Source organism: Lonchura striata, chromosome 2 (assembly GCF_046129695.1).
Source record: "Lonchura striata isolate bLonStr1 chromosome 2, bLonStr1.mat, whole genome shotgun sequence".
In the NCBI taxonomy this organism is placed as follows: domain Eukaryota; kingdom Metazoa; phylum Chordata; class Aves; order Passeriformes; family Estrildidae; genus Lonchura; species Lonchura striata.
In genome coordinates, this window is record NC_134604.1 from 106,074 (window position 1) to 119,271 (window position 13,198).

Sequence of the window (13,198 nt, forward strand, 5' to 3'; positions counted from 1 at the left end):
CTTCAAAGGAAATGAGTATGTTCAACTGAAGGATCAGCAGCTGATCTGCTTTTAAAATCATGTTTAAAAGATGCACTTGATGCTGGTGGGGACAGGCAGGGGCTGATCGTCTGAATACATGATCTCACTAATGACTGACAGTTCAGGAGGTCCTTTCTGAAGGACACAGCTTCAGTCACTGACTCCTCACCAACAGTCCAGCAACACTGCAGTATTTACAACAGTTTTAAATAGAAATTTCAGAGAGGGGGGAAGAAACACACAGCTCCAGACTGCAGCAAGAGACCGTGCTGACAGCTGGACAAGGTCTTAAACTCCTTGGCAATCTTAAGCCTTCAACTCCCAGCACAAAAAAAATAAGAAAAAATTATCTCCATCCAACACATATAGAAATGGGTCACCTCAGTAGCCCAAAGGGCTCTCTTAATAACCTTGTATACTAAAAAATACTTAACACAAGCTTTTCAAAGAAATCTATATGGGACTTCTCCAGGTTTTCTTGATCCAGTAACAAAACTGAGCCTGCCCCACAGAAATGAAGAAGGATCCACCTAGAATCATGGGGATTAAGGAAGAGCACATTTACCTAGAGAGACAAGACTTATGCATTAATAAAGAAAAAGCACTGCTGGACTAGAAGGCCTCTGCTCTGGGTATAGGTCACTGACAGTTCAAGAAGTCCCAAAGGTGAGTGCAGGTTGGTACCAGGCTGCTGCTCTTCATGAGCCCTACCAACAAATAACGGACAGTGTCTCTGTCTGCACAGGAGAGGCAGAGAAGTTCAACGTTGCCATCATCTCCAGTGCAACCTCCAAGTGGAAGAAGCTGAGTCTGCTCTGTCCTGTTTTTTGCCTTTTCTATTTGGCTTTTAACTGGAGGCAGGATACAGGGAACAAAAAGGGTCCCCATGGCTAAAACTTGGTCACTTCACACATGGACCAAAATTATCACCTCAATTCATGCCACTCCCTGAAAAACCACTGCATTCAAAATCTCATACCCATATGATAATGATGCCTCCTTATTTCTTTGTCTATTTCTGTCACTCCCTTATTGACTCAGATAATCCCAGGAACAAAATACATCTCTCATAGCATCTGGGGAACTACTATTAGGAATCATAAAATTATTATTAGAAAAGTGAACTCCAGAAATTAATACTTTATAACAAAAAGAGATATTTAAACAATGTTTCATTTCCATTCCTCTAAGACACCTCACATTCATTCCAAAGAAACTAAACATTTCAACAGCAAATTAATATATAGTAAAAAAGAAATATAAGAAAATATTTTCATTAAAAAGTACAACTCAATTATGTCCCAAAAATCTTCTTTCCTCTGCAGAAAAAGAAGTCAATAGTACCATGAAAAAAAACATTATTTATATATTAAATACAGGAGAAGTTACCTGACAGCTTTAATTCCTCTATTTCAATCACAGAACGGTTTTCACCAAAATGTTGAGTAAGCAGATTTTGTAGATCTGCAGGGATACCAGGTTTTGGAGCAGATTTTTGCAGAACATCAGAAATCTTCTTCTAAAAAATCCAAATAAAATTGATTAATATAGTACTTCTACATAGCTCATTGGCTAGCTAACACTGTACATAAATGTTCCTCCATATCGTTATACAGTTATATCAGTTTAATTATGGCTTAATTGGGAAAACACCTTACAATGGGACAAGATTCCCTTTGTCTTTAGAGGAAATGCAGACTTCAGATGCAAGCTGAGATACTTGGACAAGATGGTTTGAGAGCTTGAACGTGAAAAATCTTGTGCACTCACCTGAACAGCTGCTGTAACAAAAACATAACTGAACATAACTGAAAGTTTTTTGAGTTTTGCTATTGCTACACTTTAGTATCAGTTTGAAATTTTTTTTTCATAACTTTGTTTCAGCTTATTATTCTTAAGGCATAACAACAGGAACCAAGTGATAATATGTGATGTAGTTATATTTTGATTTAAACAGGGTAACTATTTATCTATATTTGGAAGGGAAGATGGTTAGCTATATTCACAGAATACCAGGGTCATGAAAATAAGTTAAAACAACAGAACCACAGGTCAAGCAGCAAGAATTCACAGCTGTTTTGTTCTCCCACACTGTAATTTTTTTTTAACTACTAATTTTTAGAGACTGAACACGAGTTCATGATTGTGTTCTACACCTTAGGAATGTTACTGAGTAACAGGTCTGTATTCTTACTGAAGTGATTACTGTATTTTTTGCCATAATTAAATGGAACATATGGGTAGCACAGCCCAAGGTTCCCATTGACTGATCTGCCAGCACTTAAGAAAAGAAATGTTAAGTATTTAAGAAAACAGCAAATTTGCAAGGATAGAGGCAGTATGGAGGGAATGACAAGAATGTCATGCCTCTCTAGCTCTCGCTGAGATTTGTCTAGATTTTGAAAGGATAGCTCAAGGTTTCTCAGCTGTGTAAGCTAAACTGAACTCATCATCAAGGGGACACATGGTAGCATAAATCTAGAAGAGAAAAAGAGCAGAAGGGTGTGGTCAGGATGGAGCAAAAGGGTCGGTATTTTTGAGGGAAAGTGGGATTTCACAGAGATTAGGTGGCTCTGGAAGAGTTTTTGGCAGCTTTGGAGGGACAGTGGGTACCTTCAGCTTGGTAGGCTGAGGTTCAGGACAGCAAAGATCAATGGAAATTTTGAAGAGACGTATGGCAGGGATTTTATGTCGGGAACTGACCTTCTTCCATCCATTCTTTCCCTCACTCCATCCCAGCACCCACTCCCTCCTCTCTTCCATTCCCCATCACCCTGTCTGTTCTTCTTGCCCAATACAGCCCAAATACTCCAATATCAATCACTCCAATAATGAGGGGCAGAATGCTAAACAGGGAAGAGCCATCTGGGAACTGCCAGAACAGCAAAGGCAAGGCAAGTGCTGCCTCTCCCAGCCATTGCCACTTTGGCACTGCCTGTTTCACCCCTGCTAAAAGCCACCTGTGGGTTTGCAAGACCCCAGCTGAACCTTTGACAGTGGGAGACACAGAGATGAAGTGTTTTTGCCTTCTTCTCCGCCTACCTTTGGCCTGGTGCAAAGGCCTCTGCAGTCCTTGGAAGACTTTGCAGAGGATGTCTGGCTATTGTGCAGCTTTCTGCAGTGCTTCAGTCTGCAGCATTCCTTCCCAACATTCCCCTTCACTTAGCACTGTTGTATTCTCCTGCCGTGGAACAAGTGTCTTCTCAAAGCATGACCAAAGGCTGCGGGAGCACAGCCAGCCTCTCTGTGAAACCCACAACCAAACCTCTCCATTGTTCTTCCCAACAGCCCCAGATGCTTTTCCCCAGCCCTGCCTCACAAGCTGCCTCTGACATGACCCACATTTGGGAACCTCTGATTTAGCAGACAGTAAGACAGATCAATCAGGCTCATTTTACTTGGTAATTCAATGTAATTCATTCACAGGACTGTTACGCCATTGTGCCACTTGGTTCCTTCAGAAAAATTATTGCTCTCTGGAGGGGAGAACCCTGATACAATGGGAAATTCTTTAAGAGCAAGAGCAAGGACACCTGAGCAAACTCTCTTCCTTCAAGGAGTGCTGTGGGGAAATGTTCCTCATGCAGGAAGTTTTATTTTTCTTCAAATCCATTCCAGATGCTTAAAAACAAAAGGCCTTCCCCCCTTTTCCTTACTTTTGGAGACAGCACTTTGTTTGGAAGCCACAGATCAACATAATAAATGTTTCCTAATGGGATTTTTCAACAGGTTGTGTATGTCAGCTTAGTGGCCCACTGTAAGTAAAGGTGTGAGCAAGCAGCTGCTGTTTGCCTGAGAACTGGGGTTTCTTGCTAGGTGGGTTTGCCAGCCTGTGCCATGGCATGCCTTCACTCCGGCTCCAGTGGAGTGAGTCCTGCACTGACTGCCAGAGCCACGTTGAAAGCAAAATCCCACTCTTCCCATTCCCTGGATGATTAACATAACATAAAAAGGCCACCCCTCAGCCTTGTGAGGGAGCCAACTATTTACAGTCTGTCCCCCTACAGAAAGACAATTAACTTGCCTGGTGCCAGATAATCTCCATTTAGACTGCAGGGTGTGTTTGTTGTGGGTGAGGATGGAGCACGGCCAGAGGGACAATACAGAGCATTTATTTATATACTTATGCTATGAGGAGAAGAAGAGTGAACAAGGACAGATGCAACAGCAGCTGGAGCCTGACCACACTGTGGGAATGGGTCAGATTCTGCAGCAACTGAAGTTCCACCTTTCTTCCACACAGTCACCCTTTCCTTTTCCTGGTGGGCAACACGTGCAAGTGGGATGTAGACATACATAACCCTTGAGTGGAACACAGACATAATGCCACAGGTCAGGCTGGGAATAGGTATCTCGAGTAAGGTTTAAAAATTAGCTATTTCTCTTCTTCTCTAAAAGAGGCTGCAATATTATGACCATATTACATCTCATCATCACGACGTTGTCCCCATTCTGTAGTAGCCTATAAATGCACTGCCCAGACCTCAAACACACTTAGGACACTCATACCTTCTTCCTCCTCTTTGCCTTTACAGTGCTCTCTTGCTTTTCTTCAGGCTGACTTAAAAAACACTCTGTAGGCTGCAAAACACATTAGAAAAAAAGAGGTAAGAAAAAAAGCCACCAAAGTAAGGCAAAGGAGGTAAGAGGAGATGCAGATGGAATCAAATCCTTACAGTTATATGTATATAAAGTAATTTTGGAATTGAGATTGCTGTTGCAACCTAGAGAGGGAATCAAAGAAAAGAAAACTGAAGCATTCAGGGTGTAGTCATAGTTCCATAAAATGGTGAAAAGCAGGTTTTGATACATTAAAAAAAATCAGGAGGAAAATATGAACAAAATATACCAGTAAATTTATATATTTAATCTCTAATATTGTAAATCATGATTTTTCCAAACTTTGCCAGTAGCACTCTAAAATAACTGGGTCTAAAGTGAGCATCCAGACAGTAAAAATAACATGGAACTGGGCAAGATTAATTAGAAACAATCATGTTCTGAAGTTCCTTCTACACTTTTAATGCAGAATGTAGGAAAACATGTTTCAAATTTGTCCTACCCCATTCTTGCTTTGACTTCTCATAGCAGGCAGGATCAAATACATACAAGAAAAATACATGGTGCATTTCAGAATAATTCAACATGTGCTGCTATCATTAACCCTCTTTTGTGCCTGAGTGAACAGGCTGATTTGGTCCATTTGTACCAGAGTCCCTGTTCACATAATCCAGGGCTAAGATTTGACTGTAGCCACCTAAAATTGTCCAGAACAGAGGAAGCAAGGTGCAGATTTCTCTTGTCTTGAGTGTAGCAATTCCCTTCTCTTTTGCCTTCTTCGGGCCTTCTACCTAATGGAAGTGCACATTTATCTACACAGACAGGCTTTGGAACTTAGTAAGTGACTTGATGAAGAGCAATGGGAAAACAGGCTGAGCTGCAGGAAAATGCTCCACGCCACTATGATGCATTTGGCTGCAAAACTCTGCTCTTGTGAGAAAATGTGGAGAAGACTCATCACATGGAACATTAAAAAGCCCAGGAACAGCAGATCCAGCACCCTTCCCTGGAGAAAGCCTGAAAGAAAAGTATCAGCAGGAAAGGGAGCCTAGCTGAAAGCCAGAGAAGCTGCTCTGCTGTTTCCTTGGGCAGGCAGCTTCAGTCAGGCCAAGAGGGACAAAGGAAAGCTAACAGGAGTTCAGTGTCTGGGCCTTCCTGAGCCCTCCTTGCACTGCTCCACCTTAACAGGAGGACACTTCATGGCAACTGGCGCTAAATGACCCAACCCAGCACACTCCTGCCTTTCCAAGCCCACTCTCACAGCCTTATCAGAAGCATTTCTTGAGGTTTAATTGTTCATATTATGCCTACATTTCTCTTTTCCTCCCCACTCCCCTTGCTAAATTAGCTATTAAAACAGGTAAGCACCATGCTCAACACAAATAAATAGCCTCTTACTTTCTGTGCTGTGATGCAGCCCCAGCCACTGTCCTCACAAAGCAGTAGTATTGTAACAGCAGTGGCTCTGAAACCGGTTGAGGATTGAAATGAAACACAGGAATTACCAGAGAAGGTTGGGCTGGGGACTTGCTACAGCTAGCAAAGCACTCTACAGCTACTGGAATGTAATGCAGCCTGCATCAAAACCTTTGAAAAGTTGTGGTAGGGATTATATCGTACCTCAACAACAGAAATCTGTCCCTGTGATTTTCTCAGGTATAAACAGAGATTATCTTCACTAGAAATGAAGGGAATGACTGCAAGTGGAAACTCATTTCAATTAACAAAATTGTTCCAGAGTTAATACAAGTTTGTTTGCTTTATTTTTGGTTTGTTGCTATTTTAAAAATATCTGTCCTGAATCTGATTCAAGTGTTTTTAAAACACTACCCTACATTTCTTCATTGCTATCCCTACCATTAGCATTCCCAGACATTGAGACTGAAACAGAGCTACCCTCTGCTCTACTCTTACACATCCCAGCTGTCCATAGATACTTAAAGGCCATTAGCCAGGTGTTTTAATCATAAATTTTATGTTCAGCATCATATTTTATGCAGAGAACAAACCTTTGCATTGCTTCAGTCAAGGGCTACCTACAAGCAAGCAAAAAGTTAGAGAAGGGCCAATCTGAAACTGTCCTCCAGTAGAGTATGATGGTTCCCAATCCCAGTGGTGCTTCCAGCATACTGAAAAATGTCACTCATTCACTTTGGGCCCACTTCTCCCTTCTTATACATAATGAACTGCTTTACATAACTCCGCAAACACTCCCAGCTGCTATCTGTATGAGAAAAGAATGAAATGTCACACAGCTGAAAAAATTTCTCTGAAAGAAAAAACTTCTCACTGCTAAGCCTTCATTCAAGTATTCAAAAGCACCACCAAATGCCATGGCTTCTTTTTTGAAGGCAGTATGTATCCCTTTTTTTCAACAGCCACAGGAACATACAGCAGGCAACACAAGCATACAGTAGCCTTGTAGTCAAAGCCTTGCTTCCTTAGAGAAGCATGTTAAAACTCAAAATTGCTTCATTTACACTGCATATATATATTTAGGCATAGTATATTATTAGCCCAGCAATAGTAAATCTATGTTATTCAGACATTAAAAATAGTGACATAAAAAGAGAAATTTTCTGGTGGTGAATAGCTGCAAACTTACATGTCTTTGATGATCTGCAGTCTAAAATATTTCAGCATCTGATCTATCCTGAACTTCTGACCCTTATCCAAGCATTAGTTGCCTACCTACTCATGCAATAGCTCTTTGCATGCCACCCTTAAGAAAAGGTCATTTGCATGCTTTTCTTATGCAAGACACAAAGCAGACAACCACTTTTTTTTTTTGACATGTCTCCCTCGTGCTCTGTGTTTTTATGCTATTTTTACATGGAAATTCTTAAAATGCAGAAAACAGGAAATTTGTGCCGAGACCAGTGATTTATGAACTAAAATATCATAAATTCCTTGTTTGTTAATCATCCACAGAGCATAAAATATTTCCTGTATTATGTTTCTAACATGCTTTTTTTCTTTACATGTTGCCAAAGTGACAGGAAATTCAAATGTAGAGTGAAAACAGTCTTGCATGTGTGTGAAAGTTTACATTCCAGGTCAGCCACATACTCTGGCTTTTGGAGTTTGTGACAAAGTAAACACATCACTGCGTCACTCAGACTGGAGACAGATCACTCATTTCACTGGAAGCCTGAGGACAGCCTGCAGACTAGGAGCATGGATGCTCAGAACTCTCTTGGGTTGTCTCGTGACAGCTTTGATGTGCCAAATCCATTGCAGAACAACTTCCAGCCTCTGAGTAAGGCAGGCATGAGTAAAATGGGTTTTGTTACTTGCACCAGAACTACAAAACCACCAACTTTCCATAAATAACTCTGATTTGGTATGTCTAAAAATTGGGCAATAAACCATCAATGACTTTGAGCTCCCATAAAGCATTTCCCTCTTGCAGTTTCACATCTAAACATCAAATTTTCTGATTCCAACATGCAGGCTGATATTCCTTATATGGCAGAAAGACCAGTTGCAGGTGTTCTACTAGAGGTGAGCAGTCCCAGGCTACCTTGGTAAGTAACTTGTGTTGCTATCCTTTCTAATGTTCTCATAAAATGGGTCAAGCAATCCTCCCAAACAAAGTGCCTTAACCTACCCCTAAATGCCTAAGTGAAAATGGTGATAAAAGGTGGCTCCATAAGAATTCTCACTCCTCAGCATCTGACTCCCTGGTGGAGCATGTACAAAGGCAATACAGCTTTCTCCTGTATTTGGTTCTCTTTCCTAATCAAAACATTGATCTCATTCACATACATGGATCACTTCACCTTTGTTCTCTTTGGAAAGACATCCAAAAGCATAGTAATTGCTACCATGTTTACACTTCTCTGTTATAAAAAAAGAACATCCCTGCAAATGGCTTTCACTTGGGCAGCTGCCTAGGCATTACAGAGTGAATTTACTATTGACCTAGGGGTCAAAATTAATATCAATAACCTCAAGGAGAGATAGCTTCCAATGTAATTTTAGCTCTCTGAGAGCCACTCAGTCAATCCTCCTGGGTGGTATGAGGAAGGCAGAACAAATTTACCTTCAAAGAAGAAGCTTCATAAAATCAGCCAACCTCTAGATGACTTTTTCCCTCAAACTGGGGTGATGCTGATGTTCCTTGGCATACTCCATATAATGCTGAACAACACAGTTCCTCTTGGCATTAAATGAAGGTTTCAGCAGTGCAAGGGTAAGAAAACATCAATCCATGAAGACCTGAATTCTTTTTCATTTGGACCTTGAAGTGGGGACATACTTGGGTAGATAATCTGTATAACAAGTAAATACAGCTTTCCAGACTTTGTGTGTGCAGGGAAAGGGAAAAAAATTGCAGGGGAGGATACTCAGTGGCATCATCCAGGCTTGTACCACTGGACAGTCACTTTGTAGGACAGGCCTGGCAATCTCAGCTCACAAAAAACAGGTGTGAAGTTAATGAAATGTATTAGAATGTGATCACTTCCAATATGGCAACATAATTAAAAAAAAAAAAACAAAAAACCAACAACAAAAACCAAACCTGAACAGATCAGAGAGAGTGAAGAAAACTGTCCTTTTACTGAAAAAAACCCCACATTATATTTCCATATGTGTTATCATTGATGTGAAAAACAATTGTTTAATTTACAAACCTGCTTTCTTTTCTTTTTCATAGCAGGTTTGGAATTTGAATCTTGACAGGCTGCTGTCTTGTTTTCATTTGTTTTTTCAAAAGCTTCATCATCTGAAGGATCTAATCAAAAACAAAGAAGAGTTCTTGTTACTGTTTTTCAAATCTATCTACCCATCTTTCCATTCAAAAACAGGCATAAAATCTCTAGCTGAAAATTGCCACCCTAATACAATCTCATGATTGGTAATAAATACAGCTGTAACAAATACATTCTTCTTGCTAAGTTTGCTGATACTTCTTTCACAATAAAATTATTTCTTCCTACTAAAACAAGTCTTGCAGACAAAGGAGAAAAAAAATCCAAGCAAACACATACAAAAATGCATTAAGTCCATGCTCCCAAATGCCTTACTGACACACATTAAAGAGGAAAAATTACAAGATGGGTATAATGTTCTATTGTGTAAAGAATATGCACACTTCCTGCAAGAACATTAATTGTGTCTCTTACTTCAGCAGTAATTAGACAAAGGCACCACCCCCAAAGTTTGAGCAGAATGTCCACAAGACTAAAACACATTTATGTTTTAAAAGACAATTAAATTAATTCAATTCAGGTGTCTTTACCCATTCTCTTATTCACCTCTTTTATCTACAGAGAGACTTTGAGGAAAAAATAAATGCACAGAAACGGCTCCCTCCAACAGTGTTCTAATAGTGCTTTAGATGTATTCAAACACAGACATTTCTACTGGGGACTGAGTTACTTCCCTGATTATTGCCAGAAACATTGTCAAACTCAATTAATTTAACTTCTGTACTTGGAATATATCTGTCCAGCAGGTATTCAGTCATTATTGCAATCTCTTGTATTCCAAAGTTGTAAATTCACAGCTTCAAGATTAAGTTATTTATATTGAAAAGAGAGGAACAGAAGGATTTCTTAAGCATCATCCCAAGTATAGATGATATAACTATATCAATGTAATCACCAGTTGTGAACAGAGTAAACTGGTAGCCAGAGAACATGAGAGAGAGAAAATCAGTCATAGCTGGTATTTACAAATTCCATGTTTAAATAGGTAAAGGGATAAAAGAGGGAAGGGAAGAATCTCTATTAATCCACAAATGCAGCATTATATATTATGTGGCAATAAGGCAATGGCTTTAAAAATCCTAATGTGACAGAATGAGTAACAAAATGAGTACATATTTATTCCTGGAAAGGTACAATCTCATAACCTTCACTCCTTTTTCCCACCTTGAAAAGCCTTGAAAGTGTAACAGTCAACACCCTAAACCTGGGGTCTGACACTGTTAGGAGGTCAAGAAAGTTTAGGAAGTTGAAAGGTATTAAAGAAAATCAGTGAATGTTTTAGCAGGTTGGATGCCATTTGTCATGAAATCTTACTTGATATAGACTAGATTCTTGGCAAACCACAAGAACTTTAGAAAGAGAGCAGCAACTGAGAAGAGGATTTGTTTTCTGTTCAGTAAGAGACTAATAGACTCCCAAGTGAAGAGGGTAGATAAATATGTTAATCAACTTAATTAAGACCAAAATAAATGCCATGGAAGAAATGACAGCAGTGGTTTGTATCTCAACATAGGATGAACATATTCTGAAATCTTAAAATAGGAATTCACCAAGAAAAGCCCTGGCTTTCCAGCTCTGGAGCAAATGCAGGAGTGTGTGCAGCAGGTGAACACCGCAGCTCAGCTGACCCGCCTGGTTCTCCTTGCAGGCACAGCCTCAGAGCAGAGCTGAACGGACTGTGGCCACGCCAGTGCCAGAGCCAGGCAGAAACGATGGGCCTAGTCCTGCACCCCCCAACACATGGCAGCAGGTGAACAGGGCACAAAGAAAGCTCAAAGCTAGTGGGAAAAGCTTTTCCTTACAGTACAGAACAATTATCTTTCTCTTGAGGGTGTCCAAGTGCTCCTGTCCCTGCACAGCAGCAGACCTTTCCTGCCTACTCCTCTCCGAAATCACTGAGCACTTACGTCCCCCAGCCACTCTGGAATCTCAGATACAACACTTAGTTAGAAGAAGCTGAAAAATCACATCATTCAGCATACTCCAGACAACACTTAGTTAGAAGAAGCTGAAAAATCACATCATTCAGCATACTCCAGAAAGTTCAAAAGGTGTCTTGGTAATTCAGTGTTACCACTGGCCATTACCATGGCCTTGTTGCCCTGTGCATCACCATTCCTCTGGTACATTTATTGTGCTGTATTTTGGTAAGGCAGCTTCTGTATTTAAGGACCCATCACTGACTTCTGTCTCATTTGCCCTGACTCCAGAGATACTGAAAGTGACCAACTTTAACACACACCAGCTCCACACCCTTGGGGTCTTGGACACACTGCATTGAAGCAGGCTGTGGAGAGATTATATAAATGAAGTACATCGAAGAAATCAGAATTGCCTTTTCATCCCTCTTGCTCACTGCGCTTGAGCCCCAAACACCCACTCCAAAATGAATTTGTGCATGAACTGAACTGCTGTGTGAGCTCTTTCCAATGTTTCACATTGAAAATAAATGAGAATTGCATCAAATAGATTCAGGGGAAGCTGCCTGCGATCTGCAAGCATTCCTTCTGAAATCCCACTTGGCATGCTCTGAAAGGCAACAGGAGTCATGTAAGTCTTAAATAACTTCTTCTCTTTCTCACAACTGAAAGACATGCTGCTAGCAATAGCAATCTAAAACTGGACAAATGGTTTCCATGATCTGAAATAGCCTGACAATGTACCACCTGTTCACTGCTCATTTGAGTTTTGGACAGCACTTCATGGTGCAATGTCCTCTGCTCTCCGCAAGAAGTGAGAGAAGAGGGCACAGACTCAGTCTCAACAAACATCAGTTCAAATTTGAGCATCTTTCTGCAGTACCTGAGCATCTTTATTTCATACAACTGGAGAACTTTCTATCTATTCCAGAAACAATCACCCACATCCCAGTCAGGACAGCAGCTCATCTCAAACTGTAATTGTTTGTGACACCATGTCAGCTCCTGTGATGACAGGAGCATTTTGTTGCAGGCATCAAAGTACCACAGGCCAGACTCTGCCAACCATGCTCACATTAAACTGAGTACCTTTCTCTGAAAATAGTTACCTTGATGTCAGTGGGGTTACTCACAAAATAAATCAAAGTGTGATGCAGATCAACGCAGAAGCTCAGGGATCACAAGCATGTCTGTAACAGACCAGCGCTGCTTGCCCTGCTTTGAGGCATTGAGCTTCCCTGGAGACCTCTCTCTGCCAGAACAGGAGAATTCACAAATCCTTCCTTAATAATAAACTGGTGAAAATGCAGAACCTAATTGATTAGTACAAAGCGGACTTTCTTGTGGCTTGAGGTGCAAAGGAGCGGGCAGGCAGGCGCTGACAGGACACGCTGCTTGCAGGGTGCTGCTGCTGAGCACAGCAGTTCTCTGCCTCTGCTTCCCCGAGTCTTACGGCTCTGACGCAGCCACGAGGTCGGCCAAGGCATCAGAACAGTCACAAAACGCTCTCAATAGAGAAAAAGATACGGCAATTCCACAACTCTCCCTGTGTTTTGGTATTGCATTATTACATCAGCAGCATGGCATATACTAACAGGCTTCCCAGTCATGAAGTATTTATATTTGATCTTAGTTTGAACTGTGTAAAAATGGAAAAAGCCATTTCTGCTTCACACATGTACACACACACACACACACACAAAGACCAATCACTGTTTAAAGTCATCCAGTGCACTGGTTTCTAACTTCTTTCAAATTTAGTACCATCATATGCATGTAGTCTAAGTACATCAATATGTGTACTAATTACACACATGTAAACACTCGTATTAATACCTACACATCTGCATGGTTATACACATTCACTTAAAAAAGTACAGAGATATTTAAATAATTTAACAGGCTCACTTTAATAATCACCTTTGTTAACTAATATATTCACAGAAAATTAATATTTTTTCATTATTTACTATGGTATTTTTA

At 40.5% G+C, this 13,198-nt stretch overlaps 1 protein-coding gene across 2 annotated transcripts in view; it reads right to left on the reverse strand.

The window, feature by feature from the left end:
• Positions 1–13,198, reverse strand: part of CMSS1 (cms1 ribosomal small subunit homolog) — a 216,048-nt gene that overhangs the window by 10,861 nt on the left and 191,989 nt on the right. For both annotated transcript variants that reach the window (XM_021545505.3, XM_077790912.1), the window contains exons 2-4: positions 9,219–9,319; positions 4,531–4,602; positions 1,411–1,540 (exon numbers count right to left, since the gene is read on the reverse strand). In XM_021545505.3, coding sequence (XP_021401180.2) covers positions 1,411–1,540; positions 4,531–4,602; positions 9,219–9,319 — 303 coding nt within the window. The remainder of the gene's footprint in view (positions 1–1,410; positions 1,541–4,530; positions 4,603–9,218; positions 9,320–13,198) is intronic.